General features: G+C 46.8%; 1 protein-coding gene across 1 annotated transcript in view; it reads right to left on the bottom strand.

The window, feature by feature from the left end:
- Positions 1-19,404, bottom strand: part of SRGAP3 (SLIT-ROBO Rho GTPase activating protein 3) — a 255,707-nt gene that overhangs the window by 51,027 nt on the left and 185,276 nt on the right. Inside the window, 3 exon segments of the mRNA XM_032649515.1 lie at positions 4,768-4,795; positions 14,477-14,561; positions 18,755-18,952. Of these exon segments, the coding sequence (XP_032505406.1) occupies positions 4,768-4,795; positions 14,477-14,561; positions 18,755-18,952 (311 nt within the window).

Genomic DNA, 19,404 nt, shown 5'->3' with positions numbered 1-19,404 from the left:
AGGCAGGAGTAACACAAATGTATTCTAAATCACAGGAGGGCACAGCACGTGTCCAGGAAACCATTGAAACTCCAATCAGGGCTGTCATCCCGCAAAGCTGACCAGATGGAGGGGGAATCAGGGGAGAGATGTAATCTGTAGCCCAAGAAAGCAAGAGACTTTCAAAGATGATCGGAAGGGTTAATTTTCATCATTTTGGCTTAAATGCATCACCAAGTCTCAACTCCCACCATACCAGGGCACTGATCTTCCTAATGCCTCCTTGCATTTCAAATGCACTTGACTAATCTTTATTCCGTTGATCTAAGAGCCAGTCGATTATTATTCTTATTTTAGAGGTGAAGAAATTGATGCCAGGAGGGAGGCTGCAGCTTCTCTGGGGTCCCCAGGGGACCCAGGATGATGATTATCTCCTGTCCTTTAGTCAAGTACACTTTCAGTTACAATGTTTTCAAATCCATCATCACACTGAATGTCGGCTCAACCCTGCACATATGGTCCCATTTTACAGAGGCCTAAACTGAGGCCTAGATGGGGGAGGTGGCAGAGCTAGGCCCCAAACCCAGGCCTCTTTGGCTCCAATCCCAAGATTTTTACCAAAGGGTCTGTCATGGAGCCTTAGGGAACTTTCTCATTTCCAGCCAAAGACTCATCCATCCCATTAACCCTTGCCAGCGGAGGACCCGCGGGGTCAGGTTGAAAGTGTCTTGCTTGACTTTAGGATCTCCATTCCCTGTGCTCCATCTCGGCCACAGGGAGGGGCGATCATACCACAGTTCACCAGCGACAGCGAAACAGCCACAAACACTGGACCAGTTTGCAGAGGTGCTCACATGCATATACCTGTGTTGGCTTATTTGCTCATCTTTCACCACCCAAGTTGGCCTGACTCAATGCTGCCAGCCTTCTAGGGCAAAGGACTTTCTGAGGTTAGGAGGAGAGTCCCTAACCAAGAGACACAGTTCATTTTCAACTGGCTTCGTTCATAATTTGAGAGGTACCAAGTGGGGACCAAGCCTGATACAGATAATGTCCATGCGTGATGAACACAGACCTGGGCCCACAAGCCTTGACTGATTTCTGTGCATGGGCAAGAAATCGTATGTGCCGTGGAGCCAGTCAAGGAGATAAGACTCATGCTGCCTTGCTCACTGGCCTTGTGGTGCCTGTCTCCCTCAGCAGGCCCGCCATCTAGGGAACTCGGATCAACTTCTAGGTGTCTGAATACTGAGCAAATGCTGCTAGCTCCAGGACATGCATGGGCAAAGACACAGTGGAATCCAAATCTCATGCCACCCAAACACTGGAACTAAAATAACAGCACAGACCAAAATTTTGCAAAGAAACAACAGGCAAGATTATTTTGAGCTCATCTCGGATCTACGTCAATTTGGTTAGCTAAGTCCATGTCATTTCTTTTTCATAAGTTACTTATTTTTTGAGGATGTGGGTTATGTGAGAGTGATATTTCTTACAACAGATCTGCTTTTGAATTTCCAAATGCCAAAAGAGAGTGCCAAAAATGTGACAGGGCCATAGGTTTTACGTATCATAACTGGAGGGTAGCAGCTGCACCACCTTGTTTCCATGGTGATTTGGGTTTCTGTTTTTGGACGTTCTCACATCATTCCCTTATCTCACACTGCATGATACCCTCACGACAACCCTGTGAGATAGGCAAGAACTATTAAACCTACTTTAAACATAAGGTAAACGAGCCCAGGAGAGATTAAGAAACTTGCCCAAGGTCACAGGAACAGAATTCAGCTCTTCCTACTTCAGGTTCTGGTGTGATTATGGAAATTGGGAAATTGATTTTATCACAGAACATTCAGCAATAGCATTAAATCATCTATTAAACTCTCATGGTCAGCAAGAGTACAGACTCTTAATGCAGGTGTTGGACACCCAATACCAAAAATATCTAGGGTGCCTTTAAAATTTATTTCCTAAAATAAGTCCTAAGGATTCTTTCTTCCTTGAAGTTACATAATTTCTGCCCAATCCAGAAAGCAAAGGACTGTTAGAACCGCATCAGGATTTCTTTCTTTTGTGTGGTGCTCTGGGCAGTGAGCGGAATCTCTGACAAGGAAACGTAGCTATCCCAACTTTGCATGACACCAAATTGATACCGACTTACTGAAGTGCTAGGTGGGGCACAAAGTGGGGAGCAGGGGGGCAGCTCAGCCAAGGAAAGTGGGGCAGCCTAAGCCTTCCATCTCTTCTGCTGCTCAGTTGCAGAGCCAAAGGAAAGAGAGACAGAGAGAGAGAGAGAGAGAGAGAGAGAGAGAGAGAGAGAGAGAGAGAGAGAGGCAGGGAAAACAGGAACAGAGAAAGCCACGGAGAGGAAGAAAGAGAAACCAGAGACCAATGTCCCCTTTCTGCCTTTCAACCAAGATAAAAATTAACACGCGTTAGTAACACAGGAATTGGCCTCAAAATTATTCTGTGACCAGAAGGATGGTTATTTCCCTAGACAACCCAACAGATGTGGGTGTCAACATCCAAAATGGCAGCAATATTGTAGTTCAATGGTGGTCAGGCTCTTGGAAGCTGTGCAAGGGTGTGCATGGGGTTGCATCTGTTTGGACAAGAAATCTCGAGTGATTTCACTGCTAATCCAGACTTGGAGCGAGTCAGCCTAGGTTAGGGAAGCCAGTCAATGGTTTGAAAAACCATATCAAACCTTACATTTGCATCTGGCTTTGCCATTTACCATATGTCTTTCAAGCACATTATTGCATCTGGTCAGCCTAATTACAGGGTTATTATGAATTGGGGCTATTCTAAGATAATGTTCTAAAGTATGAGAAAAAAATATACAATGTGTCACAGCCCATGTGCAAAAATTGGTCTGTCTATACAAGGCCAGCAACAACTTGGCTGAGGGGACCTGCTCAAATAATCACCCAAAACAACACTGACCTTGGACAGGAAACTATGGCAGATAAAGAGGGCCACAGTATAGAAATAGCTCACCCAGGGCATTTCAGATAAATTTTAAAAACACTTCCAAGTTAGCAGTGCACTCCACAATAAGTTAAAAATGATTTTTGGAAGTAAGAGGAAGCTTTTACTTTACTAAGAGTTGCCTTTGACCTTGGCCAAGGGCCAAAGTGCAGATGGCTGGATTTGCAACTTAGTGCAGTGTATCTAAGTGGGAGGTCTGTAATCCTAGCTTGGATTTCCCAGGCCCTAGGTCAAAGAGGGTGTGGAAGACAGCATCTCAGAGGACTTTATTTAAAAACAACAACAACAACAAAAAAAAAAACCTCTCAACATTTCTCTAAGGAAGACCCTGGGACCTCACTAAGGGTTTGATTACAGATCTCTCCTACAATCTGCTGGAATCATCTTCTCCCACATGAGTTTTAGGAATTAGGAGGAAGTGAGGGATGGCTCAATTCATCCCCCCCATCTGTTTCATTATTTGCAAACTTTGGTGTAAAATGTTGTTTTGGGACTATGACAACACTCTTGCAATAAGTAAGTAAGTAAATAAATAAATAGGAGTTTGTTTCTAAAAGGTTCTTAGAAAGTAACCCTGCACATCTGCTGACCCATGTGCTGGGAGGGCCTCGCCTGGTATCATGAATCTTCCCAATGTCCGGGGACTGCCGGGGCCTAGAGGAACAGCTGCACAGGCTAAGCTTCTGGAGAGCCCTCAGTCTTCCCCCACCCTGGGCCAGCAAACTGAAAACCTCAGAGCTTTCCAAGCCTTTTCCCAGCCAACTCCCTTCCAGATGAGGCGGGAGTTAAGGGTTCATCCTCCCTCTTGCCAAGTAGGACAGCTTTCCAGGATTCTGGGCCACTGGGAAGAACTTGTGGGAAAAGGATGTCTTTGGGTCACTGGGCCCAGAATGAGGCAGAAGTAGCTCTCAACGGCCACGTGATGGAAAAGCGCAGGCCTCTGGGCCACCAGCTCAATTCAACTTGGGCAGTGGGACGGGCACTGCTGGGAACACGGAAATGGATGGGCTCTAAGGAACCCGGGCAGCGACAGGGCTGTTTATGGACCTAAACTCTCCACAGGTAGAGGAAAGGTCCAGTCCTGAAGCCAGCCTCTCAGCTATCAGCCGCTGAGTCAAAGTGTTCACTGGTTCTGGTCTGCTCAGGGAAAAGCCCAGAGGATAATGTTGAGCGAGCTGGAGAGAAAGCAGAAGCTGCCCACTATTACTTCCCCCACCAGGGGCTCTGCCATCAGGCCATCCCAGTGCTGCGAGGTCTGAAGCCAGGGCAGGCAGCAGCGGGCGTCTGCGCGCGCTCGTGTGGATATGCGCATGCGTATGCCCGGTGGTGTGCGGTTCCAGCCAAACCCGGAGCCTTGGCAAACTGGGACCCCGGGCTGGGCCCCATGCCTCGGCGGTTTGCTCAGCAGCCATAGAACGGATGGGGAGACAGGTGGGCAGCTACCCCACAGCCTCTGGCTTCTCCTGGTTGCCCTCAGCCACTCTGCAATATATATTACCTTCCCGTCCTCCCACCAGATGGATAGCAACGAGGGACGACACCCACTTCCCACAGCAGCTCTGAAAGGCTCCCTCCCCATCACCAGTCTAATGCTGGAACCAGCAGAGCAGCCAAAAGACCTTTGCCTTCCCTCTCAGCACAACCACACCCCCTTGGGGACACTGTCCCCTCTAAGACTCCTCCGCTGCCCTGAGCTCCAGCACTGTCTCGCCACCTCCCCGTCTGTCCTGCTCCCCCCACCTCCTCCCACTGCCCACTCAGGCAGCAGGTGAAGGAAACAAGATGCACCGCTCTTACCTGGTTGTACCGCATTCTGCTCTCTCCCCTGGAAAGAAAAGTGTACATTGATTTAATTGTTGATTTTGTTTTCGTTTTTGTTGGTTTATTTTTGAGCACAGAACATTCATCTTTTTCTAAAAACAAGAAACAACTAACACCTTAATTATTTGTGAAATAGGAAATCTTATTATGCCTAAGGTATGTTCTGTTGCGAAGAACTGAGTCTTATTAAATCCTCAGTGCCTCCTATTTGTAGGGCTATGTTCACATATTTTTCATTTGTTATCGTTCCTACGCGTTTTATTTTCAGTGATTCTCAAGCTACAACCTGCTGACCAGTGGCATCAGAATCTTCTGGAACTCTTGTCAAAAATGCAGATTTTTTTTTGCTCTTTCCTGGATAAGGACCCAGGAATCTGCATTTTGACAGCACTCCCAGTACTCTCTTCTATGCATACCCCAGCTGGAGAGCCCACGCACTGCTTTATGTCCACAAAGGTTTACTGAGCACCTGTCATGCCCAGCACTGAAGGGTATCAGCCATAAGACATCTTCTGTTGTCACTCTACCCCGCCAAGTGCCCACCCTCAGCCCTCCTGCCTTCATCCTCAGCTGAAGACCTTCTCGCTTCCTTCACTGGAAAACAAAATCAATAAGACAGGGTCTCTGGGTACCACCATGAGACCTACCCACCTGCCTGAGCCTGCCCACTCCCCCGCTACCTCCTTTCCCGGTGCTCTGGAGGAAGCATCCTGCTTCTGCTAAAACCCAGACCCCATGCTGGAGGTCCCATGCCCTTGGCCCTTTTCAGGGGCTTTGCTTCTGCAAGTGTCTCCCCTCTCTCTAGCATGGCCAGTCTCCTCTCTTCTGGATCATTTCCATCAGCGTATCAACACGTACACTGGATACATCCAACCTGCCTTTGAAGCCTCCCCTTGATCCCATTTCTCCTCTAACTCAATCTCCATTTCTCAGCTCTCCTTTCCAGCAAAACTTCCTGAAGGAGCTCTGTTTGGGGTCCCTGTCGCTTCCTACTCTTGCCTTACCGCAGCTGGCTTTTGTCCTCACCACTCCACGGAGACTGCTCTGTGCGGCTGAACCTAATGTCTCCTCTGCTCTTACCTGACTCCTCAGCACTCAGCACTGCCTACCTCAGTTAATCACTCCCTTCTTCTTATAAAGCTTTTTCCTCTTGATTTTCATGACTCTGTACACTTTCCAGGTGTCCTTCCTGCCCTACAGGCTGTTCCTCAGTTTCTCTTGTTGTCTCCTCATCTGTCCAAACTCTAACCTCTAAATATTGGAATGCCCCCAGGATGCAAACTGGGTCTCCTCCACCCTCTCTAGGTGATCTCAAATGCTTGCTGAGACTTCCTAACTTTATCTCCAGATCTTACATTTCCCTGGAATTCCAGTCTCATATCCACTGCCCTCTTTTTTAATTATTGAGGTATAATTTACATATCATAAAATTCACACATTTAAAATGTATAATTCAGTGATTTTTAGTAAATATTCAAAGCTGTGCAACCATCACAACTCAATTTTAGAACATTTCCATCACACTGAAAAGATCCCTTGTGCCGATTTATAGTCACTCCCTCTTCCCATCTCCAGCCTATGGCAACCACTCATCCACTCTCTGTCTCTGTAGATTCGCTTATTCTGGATATTTCATAAAAATAGAATCATACAATATGTGGTCTTTTGCATTTGGCTTCTTTCACTGAGCATAATGCTTTTGAGGTTCATCCACAGCACGATTCAGTACTTCATTATTTTTATGGTGCCGTAGAGAACCTCTAAGCTGGTGCTGTCCCATGGAAATATAATGCAAGCCACAATTTCTAGTAGCCACATATAAAAAGTAAAGAGAAACATGAAAGATTAATTTTAATGATACATTGTATTTAATCTAATATATCAAAAATATTATTTCAATATGTATCAATATAAAAATTAGTAAGATATATATATTACTAACTCTTTGAAATCTGGTGCTCATTTTACACATCTCAATTCAGACTAGCCACGATTCAAGTGTTCAATAGCTGCATGTGGCTTGTGGCCACCATATTGGACAGAACAGCTCCAGACCCTAGAATCCCATCTAGCATTCACAAGGGACTTTATTCAAAAAAAAAGAACTGAGCATTTATATTTCTCTATTGTTTCAGAAAGCAATGCTGAGTGGGGAGGAAAATGAGGGGAGGAAGAGAGTTAGAGAAGTCTGAGAATAAAACTTGGAGCGAATCAGCACACAATTCCTTAATTCCTGACCAAAGCCACAAGCAGTTACAAGAGTGAGTGACTGCAACCGGCTGAACAGAAGCCAAATGAGGAAAGGAGAAAAGTTGGGTAAAACAGGAAGATTTGCTCTGCTTAATTTGATTGTGTGCCTGGGGTCTGGGACAAATTCCTACCAGACATCAACTTGAGTTAAATTTTCACGTAGATCTAAGACCCTGAGTTGAAGCTGACGGCAGCCCACTCATGAAAGCGTCAGCCAGTGGCCTGGATTGACTATAAAGCATATCATTTCCCTTAGAGCTGTAGTCAGCTGTGCAACTCTGACTGACAAAGGGGACCTAGGAAGAGGTTCCTGCTCTACCTCCTCTTAGTTCCAGAATTGCCCACTCCCCTATATACTCACTGTGGTCCAGGCACAGTGCCCTTCTTTTATTCCTACCTCACCACATCCCTTCCTGCCTTCACACAGGCTGTTCCCTCTGCCCCAACACTCTCTCCCCAGTTTTTCACACGGCTGACGCCTTCCCATCCTTCAGTCTCAGCTTAAACATCACCTCCCCTCGGAGGCCTCTCTGATCACCCAACCTAAAGCAGGTGCCCCAATGCTCCCCAACCCCGTACACAACTATTCTCTATCTCAGCCCCAATTTTCTATTCGAGGACACTCACAGTTATAATTCTTTACTTAATGGTTTGTTTCCTGTTTGAGGTCTCTCTTCCCCACGAGGGCAGGAACCTTGTTCGTCTTGTATATACTGTGTCCCCATGGATGGATGGACAGATGAATAGATGGCCGGGGGGGGAAGAAAGGGGTAGGTAGGAATCAAAGGATCTGAGTCCTGGAGTAGAATGTGTCAGAACACACTCAAGACAGACCTTCCTCTGGCAACGAATCGAATTTATTCTCCTTCAGCTTTGACTCACATTCCAGACCTCAAGAACCTCTTTACCAGAAACATCTTTTGGAATATGGTGTTTCAACTTCTAACAAATAACAGAAATTAAAAATGTTCTTCCCTTTACCACCTGAGATCTCTTCGGGTTTTAAAAATATATTTTATACTTGGTGGCTCAGTCATTTTCTAGAAGGTCAGACTGTCTGGTCCCGGTGGACATTTTGCTCTGTAATGGGCTATTAAATCTTGGCCTGAAAAGGTTATGTCTCATCCCTTTTATAGACAATGCACCATTCACCCCAGAGGGGCTATAGAGTAAATTGAAAACCCACCCATATCTTAAGTGTAAAGCCTGGAGCTTACTGACTAACCAGGGCAATAAAGAGGTCAGAAATCTAAGACTCAGAGGTGATAAAGTAAGAATCCTCTGGCCAATAAAACGACATAGCAACAGCCAAGGGCACATAAGGGTGTGTACTCTTGTTCCCAAGATGTGGCAGTGACATTTGTAACAAGGAATGACAATTTGCAGGGCACCTAGAAGCATTTTGACTTGTGTGCCATGTTCAAAAACTTGCTTCTAAGTGAGGGTGACCCAAAAGACCTAGTTTCCTCCAACTTGTGGTTTCTTTGAGGTGTGCTGTCAAAAGAGTACTGGAGAGAAACTGAGGCACTAGACATGATATTTCATTTCATTAAAAAAAAAAGCTTTGTATCTTTTTAGTAAAAATATTCCACTTGGCCCCATATTTCTCACCTGTTTTCAAAATGACCAGCTTATCCCCCCAATATAAAATAGCTCTCAGATGACCTAAAAAGGCCATTGAGGCAGGTGTCACCCTACCCTAGCCCCACTCTTAGAAGAGCTTTCTACTGAATGGAAGAGTTAACATGTCCAGGTGGAGGGGAATCATCTGAAGATGCTCACAAGAGTGAATTAGAAGATTCTGAGCTTCCTTTGGCCCGCTCAATTTTTTCATGCCCCAACTTTGCCCAACGGGCAAGTTCTTTATCAAACTAAGCGCAAATTCTCCCCTTTCCCCTAATGCCCTTAGAATCCACATATATTAATCCATATTATTGTGCAGGGGAGACACAAAAATGACTGAAGATTTGGTTTCAGCTTCAGTAATTCAGTAATTTACTAACTTCAGTTAATAATAATGTATCAATATTCATTAATTGCGACAAATATACCATATTTGTGTAAAATGAAGATGTTAATAATAGGAGAAATTGGATGTGGAGTATATGGGAACTGTACTATCTTATCTTTGCAACTTTTCTATAAATATAAAACTATTCTAAAACAAAAAGTTTATTAAAATTTAAATAACTATGGAGAACACTACGGAGGTTCCTTAAAAAACTACAAATAGAATTACCATATGACCCAGCAATCCCACTACTGGGCATATACCCTGAGAAAACCATAAATCAAAAAGAGTCATGTACCACAATGTTCATTGCAGCTCTATTTACAGTAGCCAAGACATGGAAGCAACCTACGTGTCCATCGAGAGATGAATGGATAAAGAAGATGTGGCACATATATACAATGGAATATTACTCAGCCATAAAAAGAAACGAAATTGAGTTATTTGTAGTGAGGTGGATGGACCTAGAGTCTGTCATACAGAGTGAAGTAAGTCAGAAGGAGAGAAACAAATACCATATGCTGACACACATATATGGAATCTAAAAAAAAGATGGTTCTGATGAACCTAGGGGCAGAACAGCAATAAAGACAAAGACGTAGAGAATGGACTTAAGGATATGGGGAGGGGGAAGGGTGAGCTGGGATGAAGTGAGAGGGTGGCATGGATATATATACACTACCAAATGTAAAATAGATAGCTAGTGGGAAGCAGCCGCGTGGCACAGGGAGATCAGCTCGGCACTCTGTGACCACCTAGAGGGGTGAGATAAGGAGGATGGGAGGGAGATACAAGAGGGAGGGGATATGGGGATATACGTATGCATATAGCTGATTCACTTTGTTATACAGTAGAAACTAACACAAGCAATTATACTCCAATAAAGATGTAAAAAAGAGGAAAAAAAACTTCTCCAGAATTGACCAGTCTAACAAGACCCATCCCATTTATCAAAAGAAGCACAGTGGGCTTTCCTCACTGCTGGCTTATGAGAAAACAGGACTATGGAAATTCTTCTAGATGGCTCTTTCTTAGCCTCCATTATACTTCTGAAGTTGCATTTTCAGTTTTTTGCTGCTCTTCAGCTCAAAAGTCAGAAGAAGGACTCATAAATCACATCTCAAAGCAAGGTGCAGCTGAAGGCTAAATAAACTTGGAAGACCAAATGGATCACGAGTTACGCCAACCAAAACTAATTATTATTATTATCTCATTAAGGCCATTCAGGCAAGGGCAGGAATAAAAGGTTGCATGTGACAGCACTCACGGAGGAGCTGGAGAGAAGCCCTTCCTCATCTGGGATCTTATTTTATAAAAGAACATCTTGTTTTCTAAATCCAGGGTATCTGATTTCGAAAGTACAAGTAGCCAACAACTCACATGGACCCACCTTTTGGTACAACTCATGAGCAGCAGCCCCCAGTCCCATGACCATAAAAACTGATTCTGTGAGCCGTGGAAGCTGCCCCCGTCACACACACACCCAAGCTCCTCTTGAGGACTTTCTGTCTCTCCCCTTTCCCTCTATTATTTTTTTTTTTTTTTTTTTTTTTGCTGTACGCGGGCCTCTCACTGTTGTGGCCTCTCCCGTTGCGGAGCACAGGCTCCAGACGCGCAGGCTCAGCGGCCATGGCTCACGGGCCCAGACGCTCCGCGCCGGACCGGGGCACGAACACGTGTCCCCTGCATCGGCAGGCGGACTCTTAACCACTGCGCCACCAGGGAAGCCCCCCTCTATTCTTGCTGTTCTTGTTCCTCCGTGTTACCCACACTCCTCCATGGCCCCACTCGCCTGGTCCAATACTGAAATGTCAGGATGGGCAGAATGTAGCGGGGTGGGACAGGGGAAATGAAGAAAAAGCTCATTGCAACTCCTTCTCCCCCACTCTTCCTCTCCATCAATGAGTTTTGACAAATGTAAACACACATGTCTAACCACCACCCAAAGCAGGATATAGAACATTTCCATCACCTCCAAGAGCTCCCCAGCTCTCACCAGCTAGAACACACAAAACTAGTCTATGGCAATAGAAATCAGATCAGTGGTGCCTTGAGGTGGAGGATGGGGGCAGCTGACTGCAAAGAGGCACAAGCAAACTTCTGGGTGGTGGTGACAGGTGGATGTATGTGTTTGTCAAAACTGATTTCTGAACATAAAATGGGTGCATTTTATGGTATATCCATTATATGTCAACAAAGTTGATTGAAAAAATTCCATTGGTATTAGTTTTAAAGTCCTGGCTATTCCTTTAAGCCCTAGCTTTTCATCTTCCTTGAAGCCTTTCCAGATCTCCTGGGCCCACAGCGAAACCTCCCTCTCTGGACTCACAACCCTCAGAGTCTGTACTGTTCGCCTGGCAATTCAGTCAGTATTTCTGTGTGATAGTGTTATCGTTATTTAATTTTTTATGAATTCATGTGTTGTCTCCCAGCGAGAATGTTAAGTGCCTTGGGGTTGGGAAATGGTTTCATTTTTCACCAGTTCTTCTAAAGCATGGGGCTCACAAATGCCAAGCACCTGCAGAGCCTGGCAGCCCCCTTGATAGCTGCTGAGTGGACAGGAATTAGGGACTTGTGCGGCTGGGACACAGCCACTAGAATGTGCACCCACAGGGAGAAGAGAGCGAGCCAGGGAAGGCAAGGACGTGTTGCGGACAGTGAACTCCCACTGGCAGTGACCACCAGACCCACAGCCCAGCACAACTCTCGTCCTGTCACACTCCTTCCCCAGAACACTCCTAGGAGCTCTCTAGGCTGCTTCAAGCTGTCATCTCGGGATCTACTGGCATCATCATCTTAGAAGCTCCCTTCATCTCTCTTGTACTGGCCCCCTGTTGCCCAGACCCCATGTTTTCTTTCCTTTCAGTGGAGCACATCCTTCAGCCAACAGCCCTCTCTAAACAGAACACAAGACTATCTCTGAGGTTGCCCAGCAGCTTCAGAAACCCCAGGTCAGCTCCTCCCCTCAAAGCTGAGCCTCATACCCGGCTCCAGGGCCACCAGGACTTGCTGTAAACCATCTGTGAACTAAAAATCCCGCCTGCCATATCAGTAAACAAGGGATGTTGCAGGCATCAGCCACTACAGCCACTCCCAATGGAGAGCCCTGAGGGAATTTGGGATGGAAACATAATGCCCAGGGACTTCCCTGGTGGGCCAGTGGTTGAGAATCTACTTTCCAATGCAGGGGACAGATTCAGCCCCCGGTTGGGGAAATAAGATCCCACATGCCACAGGGCAACTAAGCCAGAGTGCCGCAACTACTGAGCCTGTGCGCGCTCTAGAGCCCATGTGCCACAACTAGAGAGAAGCCCGCGTGCCGCAACAAAGAGCCCGCATGCTGCAATGAAAGATCCCACATGCCGCAACAAAGACCCTGCGTGCCGCAACTAAGGCCCGAAGTAGCCTAAATGAATAAATAAAACATAATGCCTACCAGTGAATCATCAGATACTGCAGCCACCCGCCACCTGTCCACCCCCCTCAACAAACAGTGCACCCTGAGGAAACTCAGTATGAGAAAAGACAGGATACTGGCTCCAGAGAGCTAAGGTGCATATCAAAGGAATGATTGCACTGAGCCCAGACTCTTGCATCTTCCCATATATAGAAAAGTGCCAAATTCCTTAACGTGAGATGTCTGGTTTTCTTTTATTAACAGCAATCTTTAGATGTTCTGACTACCTGGTCTTTGCTGCAAAAACTCCTATATATCCTGGCTCCCCACCTTGCCTCTTTGGAACAGTGTCTCAGAGTTATCTGAGATGCTGTGTCCTGGGCTTAAGTCCTCAATTTTGTCCACTGAATAAAATATAACTCTCAGCTCTTAGGGTGTGCATTTTTGTTTTCAGTTGACACACCCTTGACCTTGGATGGTTTCTAGTTCATGTTCTGGTGACCTTTCCATTCAACATTCATTCAGTGGCTACTGAGTGCCTGATATGAGCCAGGCACTGTTCTAGACACTAGATAAAGTGGTGGACAAAATAAGCAAGGAAGTCCCTACTCTGGTTGAAGATATGATGCTCTTGGGGGTGGGGGTGTGACCAACGACAATAAGCAGGTGAACAAATAGTATATAGGAGGATTTCACATGGTGATGAGTGAGATGAGGAAAATCAAACAGAAAGAGTGTTGGGACAGAGGTGGTGATTCCTTGAGGTTGGGTGGCAGAAGGGTCTCAGGAGGAAGTGACATCTGTGCTGACAGCTGAAGGATAGGGAGCCATCCACACAGAGACATGGGGTAAGGGCATTCCAGGCAGTGGGAACCGCAGATGCAAAGGCCCTGAGGCAGGAATAAGTTGGATGAGCTTTTTTTTTTTTAACATCTTTATTGGAGTATAATTGCTTTACAATGGTGTGTTAGTTTCTGCTTTATAACAAAGTGAATCAGCTATACATATACAAATATTCCCATATCTCCTCCCTCTTGCATCTGCCTCCCTCCCACCCTCCGTATCCCACCCCTCTAGGTGGTCTCAAAGCACCAAGCTGATCTCCCTGTGCTATGCCGCTGCTTCCAACTAGCTATCTATTTTACATTTGGTAGTGTATATATGTTCATGCCACTCTCTCACTTTGTCCCAGCTTACCCTTCCCCCTCCCCGTGTTCTCAAGTCCATTCTCTAGTAGGTCTGCGTCTTTATTCCCGTCTTGTTCTTAGGTTCTTCATGACCTTTTTTTTTTTTTTTTAGATTCCATATATATGTGTTAGCATACGGTATTTGTTTTTCTCTTTCTGACTTACTTCACTCTGTATGACAGACTCTAGGTCCATCCACCTCACTACAAACAACTCAATTTCGTTTCTTAGATGAGCTTTGATGTGCAGAAAGGAGCTCAGTGCCACTGGAGTACAGTAGGGAAGTGGAGGATGAGTAGATGAGGTCAGGGAGGCAGGCGGAGGTCAAGTGACCTTGGGCCTCGTGTGCCATGGGAGCAGTTGGGATTTTATCCCACCCATCGTTGGAAGCCTTTGGGGAGCTTTAAGTCTAGTCCCCAGGTCTCCCAAGGACCAAACTCTGCTCCACACGTATGCATTTTCCTTCTTGAACCTAGAATCCCGGCCAGGCGCTCCAGTAGTACTCCTGGCCAACAGAATCTGCTAAAAACCAACAGTGCGGATGCCTGTACCCTGAATCCCATCCCCTACCTATTCGGGACCCTCATCACTTTATCTGGGACCCTCCTCCACAACCCAAACTAAGACTTGTGCTTGCCCCATAGTTTCTGCAGCCAGACTGGACCCCCTCAGCATCTGTACCAGAGCTATTTTCCCAGATTGCTCATCCCGGTAGGTGGCTCCAGGACCAGGCCTCATTCCACCAAGTGCCCGGGATCTCCATGTGAAACAGCTCAAGGGGCCACAACACAACCCAGCGGGAAGACAGTCCCCCTTGCCGGCCTCTGCCACCTGACTCACCTTCGCCCAGAGTCTGCTTGAGTAAGTCATGCTTGGCCTGTAGCTTAGTGATGAGGTTACTGCCGTTCACATATTCTTTAAATTTCTGTAAGACACAAGGTACAAGGACATTACAGATTGCAGGGCCAAGTCCTGCCATTTCTGCTTCCATAATGGACCTCCAGGGCGGGAGGCCACCCTCAAGGCCCCAGGCACGGGGAAAGGGGTTTTTGTGTCGGCTCCATCAGATCCCCAGCTCTGCCAAGCATGTCTGTCCAGTCCTATGAGGCATTTCAGCTCAGTTTGGGAACACAGAGAAAGCTCGGGGGATGTGCGCAGTGAGAGGTGCTTCTGTCAGGTGAGGACTGCAGGAGCCCGGGCAGTGGGCTTCTTTAGCCATCAAAGTTCCTCTGTGCTTCTGGGCCAAGAGCATGCAGCCGAGACAAGAGAGCGTTATCAGATCTGTCAGAGGGGAGCCTCAGAGCATGTCTTCTTTTATCTGGCTGCACTCTGAAGGAGGAAGGGCATTGCAGGCCCCTGGAGACGTTCCTATTAAAATAACCCGAACTGCATTTGGGGATATGATTTTCTTCTTTTTACAGATGAGAAAGATGAGGCTGGCACAAGAAATGATTTGCCCTAGGACCCCAGGCTGCCTCTAGTTCTGGGGCCTGGCCAAGCACAACGCACTTGGAAGCAGTGCCAGGAACGGGGCACCCGGAACAGAAACACATCTACCTGCCCCCAGTTCAGCCTGGCCTCAGCCATGCCTCTACACAACTACCAGCTTCCCTCGGCCCTGCCCACCCCACGTCGCCCAGTCACAGGCCGGGAGCCCTCTCTGCTGGACCATGAGCCACTGTAGGCACCATCCATGCAGGTTCCTTTCTGGATCCTCGGTGCCTACAGCTGTGCCAGGCATATAGTAGGTGCTGAAAAATTCAGCTGAAACCTCTGACCTGGTGGGACTGACATAGCAGAGTAGGAGAGAGACAATAAACTAACAAAAACATAAGTAAAATACACAATTGGTCAATGGTGGTGAACGCTAGGGATGGAAACAAGGCAGGAATGAGGAGCTGGGAGTGAGGGCAGACCTCACTGCAAAATTGCCATCTCAGCCCCAGCCTGAAGGAGGTGAGGAAGACAGCTGTGTGGGTGCACACGGGAGGGAAGGGTCTAAGCAGAGGGGAATGCAATTACAAAGGTCCTGAGAATGAAGGCACAGGGACAGATGTGATTGCCCCAAATCTGCCAGCTAGTTTCTCACCAAAAAACCCATTCTATTCCCCAGCCAGAAGGCTCAGAAAGGGCTCAGAGGAGCAAAGAAGTGCGCCTTGGCAGCTCAGGACATCTGGAACGTCACCATCTTCCCGCTGAAGACAGGTGTGGGGAAAGGCCCATGGGGAGCGGGCTGACATGTGCCCCGATAAGACTGAGATCACCGCACCCTGGCCCCTCCCTGCTGGGTTTCTGGGGCTTGTGGCGCCCTGTCTCCTTGGCCGTGGTCCTTCTTAGCTCCTAGGACCTGTCCCGTGGTTGCTAAGAGTCACTCCCCCTTGTACCTGTAGATGGTTTTCAAACATGTACATCTGGTCCTCACTGCAGTCTCAGATGACAAATGGTGGAAGCAACACCATTCCCATTCTACTCAGAAGGAGAAAGAGCTCAGGGCTGCGGTCACTCAGTGTGCGATCTTGGCCGGATTTCTGAACATTTCTGGGCCTCATGCCCTCCTCAAGGTAAAATGAGTAGACTCATGGTGCTTCTCCAAGTGTGGTGCAGGGACCAGTGGCCTCCTACCCAGCTGGGGAGAGTGTCCACATGCAGATTCCTGCTCTGGAAGACTGTGAGTCTAACCCGAGGAGGACACCACAGAGGCCCAGAAGTGCTCACATTTCCAGGGTGCCACCTCAGGGAGGGTGGTAGTCTGGGAAACTACGTTTTCAACAAGCTTCCTACATGATTCAAAAGCACACTTTGGTTTGATAACTACCCACCTATAGGCTCTCTCTGGATGCTTCCAGTAATATAGCCCTCTGATTTTATCGCCCTGTGTTTAAGAATTCACCATAAAAAGCAGAGCTGGGGTATAAGTAGGTATTCTCTCCATCCTGCCTCACTGTCCCAAGCCAGGTGAAGCTCCAATCCCAAACTTGTAACTCATGCTTTGGTGGGTTAGTGCAAATTACACCTGGTTAGTGCAAATTACACACTGGGGCTCTGGGGCTTGGGGATCCTGGCTACTTCTTCCAAGCTTCACCCAGGCCTCACGGGTAACCCATGAAGGAAAGAATGCCATTGAATTGTATTAGTGTTTGCTTTAAAAGGAGTGTTATGCCCTTAAAATACCTAAATAATGTCACAACATCACGTCATGAGGTGTACTAGCCAACCAGGTTGATAACTTGAATATTCAGATCAAAATATAACATCCATGACCCCCATCATGGATGCTGTCTTTTAATTTCAAGCAGGCTGAACCCCCTTCTTTGCTCCTGCTGCCTAAGTGACAATATTCATCCACACTCCTCACTTATCTTTGTAACCCATAAATTCTCTACAAACACAGTAGGCCCCTCGTGGAAGTGTTGAGCCCCCAAAACTGGCATGGGCTGATTCACATAGTATTCACATAGTATGTGCTAAATAAATACTTGAATGAGTAAATGAGTGAATCGGTTCTTTCTTGAAAACAACAAAGTCAAAGAGTGTTGAAAAAGGAAATGCAGTAGGCATCAACCGTTGGTTTTTGACAGGGATTTGATGAGGCCTAGCATGAAATGGAGCTGGATGTTAGAACTGGGTGGGTTTGTGACTGGTTAAATGACCACAATCTAAAAGTGCTGATTAATGGATCAATATTAGCCTAGTGGCATGTTTTGAATAACTCTGTCTTTGGCCTGGGCCCTGAAGTACCAATTCGTTTTTTTTTTTTTTTATTGACAAACTTTAAGGTACAGAAGCCACACTTACTGAATCTGCAGACACAAGGTCTGAAGAGACAGCATATGTGATGAGCAGCTGATCAGGATCCTGACAGTCTGGAACCATGAGCTGAACCCATCAAGAGGAAATCTAAATGGTGGTAAACATCAGACCCACCCAAGACATCACCTACACATCCCATAGGAGGAGGGTGGCCTCATTTAATGGCAGTACAGTGGGAACAGAGATTTAACTGATACTAGCTTAAAAAAAAAAAAAAAGAATATGGTCTTAGGACATATGGAAAGAGAAGCATAGCCCCTAATGTGGAGGGAGGTGAAAGTTTAGCCCTGCTCTGTGCTGGTCACTCCGCTGCTGGGAATCTCACTTTAGAAGAAGCACCGACAAGTGGGACAAGTGGGACAAGTGGAACACGTACCGGAGAATGTCGCTAGGATGCTGAGGGCACTCAAAACAAAAGCTTAAGAGGCTGGATCAAAAGAAGTAGATATGTTTAGCCTGGAGAAATAAAAACCCAGCTCCCTGCAACCTTGCCAGACTGTCAAGTAGAATTAGCCTCTCTCTGGGTTGCCCCAGAGAACAGGATTAAGATCAATGACCAGAAATCCTAGTGAGGAAGATTTCTGAAGATAACAGAGATACGGGAAAACATCATAATATCTATAGCCAGCCGCAAGCCAAACAAAAGGGTTGTTTGGGGAAGGAGGGAGCTTTTTAATCTGGGGTTGTTCAAGCAGAATTTGAATGACTTTTGGGCAGGGATAAGGTTGGACAGGGTCAAACATCAGATGGAAGATGTAAGGTCCCTTCTAACCCCATTCCATGTTCACTAAATACATGTTGAAATAAAGCCCCAATGCCTCTCATCCCTGTTCCTCCTTGGCCAAGTGAAATGTAAGTAATCTGGGATTTTACATGAAGGGCTGGCAACTCACCAGCAATTTGCAAAGATCACTCAGGGTGTTGTTTGCAGAGTCCATGCCCAAATTTGACACAACTTGACATGACAACCATACACTAAACATGGGGGTTGTTACTTGGGGTGTGCACCTGGCTCTGTTAGCCCCTTTTCCTCTCACCCTACTGAACACAACTCTCTCTGTATTTTTTCTAGAAAAGGAAAATCACAATAACTGTCAATCCAAGATCAAGGCTGGTGCTACCCACTGGTAGCTCACTTTCTGCATTTCACAAAGCCACGCCAGGCAATTTAACCTGAAAACATGCTGGAAGACCTGCAGGTCTAACTGACCCACGTGGTTCCTCTGGCTCCCAGTAGTTTGGGCTGCTCCCCAAAATCACTGCCAGTGGCGGGGCAGACAGAGGGTCCCGGGCCAGGACGCCACTTACTGTAAAATAAAACATTTCTGTCTCCTGCTGGTTGGCTCTCCTCTTGGCGATGTTGAGCTTGCTCATGTAGGTCTCGGAGGCGGCTGACTTCACAGACTCTGTGGACCGGCTGTGTTGGAAGGCGTCGGATACGTCAAAGTCCTCCACAGTCAGCATGTCCTGCAAGGTCTGCATGGTGGCGTCCAGGGTTTTTCTAACCTGAGGAAACACAAAAATCCTTCAGGTTGACAAAAATCCTTCAGCCTCAGAATGCCTTTGACACCTCATAGCCCTTTCCCAACCATTCCTTGATTTCTTCCACATAAAGCATCAGGAGGCAGGCAGGACAAAGATGCTCATTCCCGTTACAGTGATGTGGAAAGTAAGGCCAGCAGCTGGCTGGGGGGAGAAGCCAGGTGGCCTAATCTAAAGTCAGGTCATGGGACTGCTTCTGCTGGAGACAACGTCGGAGAAGGCTGTGACCAACAAGGAACTTGGGTTTTGAGGTTTGTGTTTCTTCATGGTTATACAACCCCAAACCAGGTCCTCCTGGGAGGCAGGTCCCTGAGGAGGAGCAATGCTAGAAACGCTCCCCGTTTCCTTCATCCAGAGAAGGGAGGGGACACAGTCTGCATAAGGGCAGCGCTGTCCTCAGTGAGTGACTCCTCTGC

This window comes from Phocoena sinus, chromosome 11 (genome assembly GCF_008692025.1).
Source record: "Phocoena sinus isolate mPhoSin1 chromosome 11, mPhoSin1.pri, whole genome shotgun sequence".
NCBI lineage: Eukaryota > Metazoa > Chordata > Mammalia > Artiodactyla > Phocoenidae > Phocoena > Phocoena sinus.
Note: the sequence above shows the minus strand (reverse complement) of the source record. Positions and strands in the feature narration are given on the sequence as shown.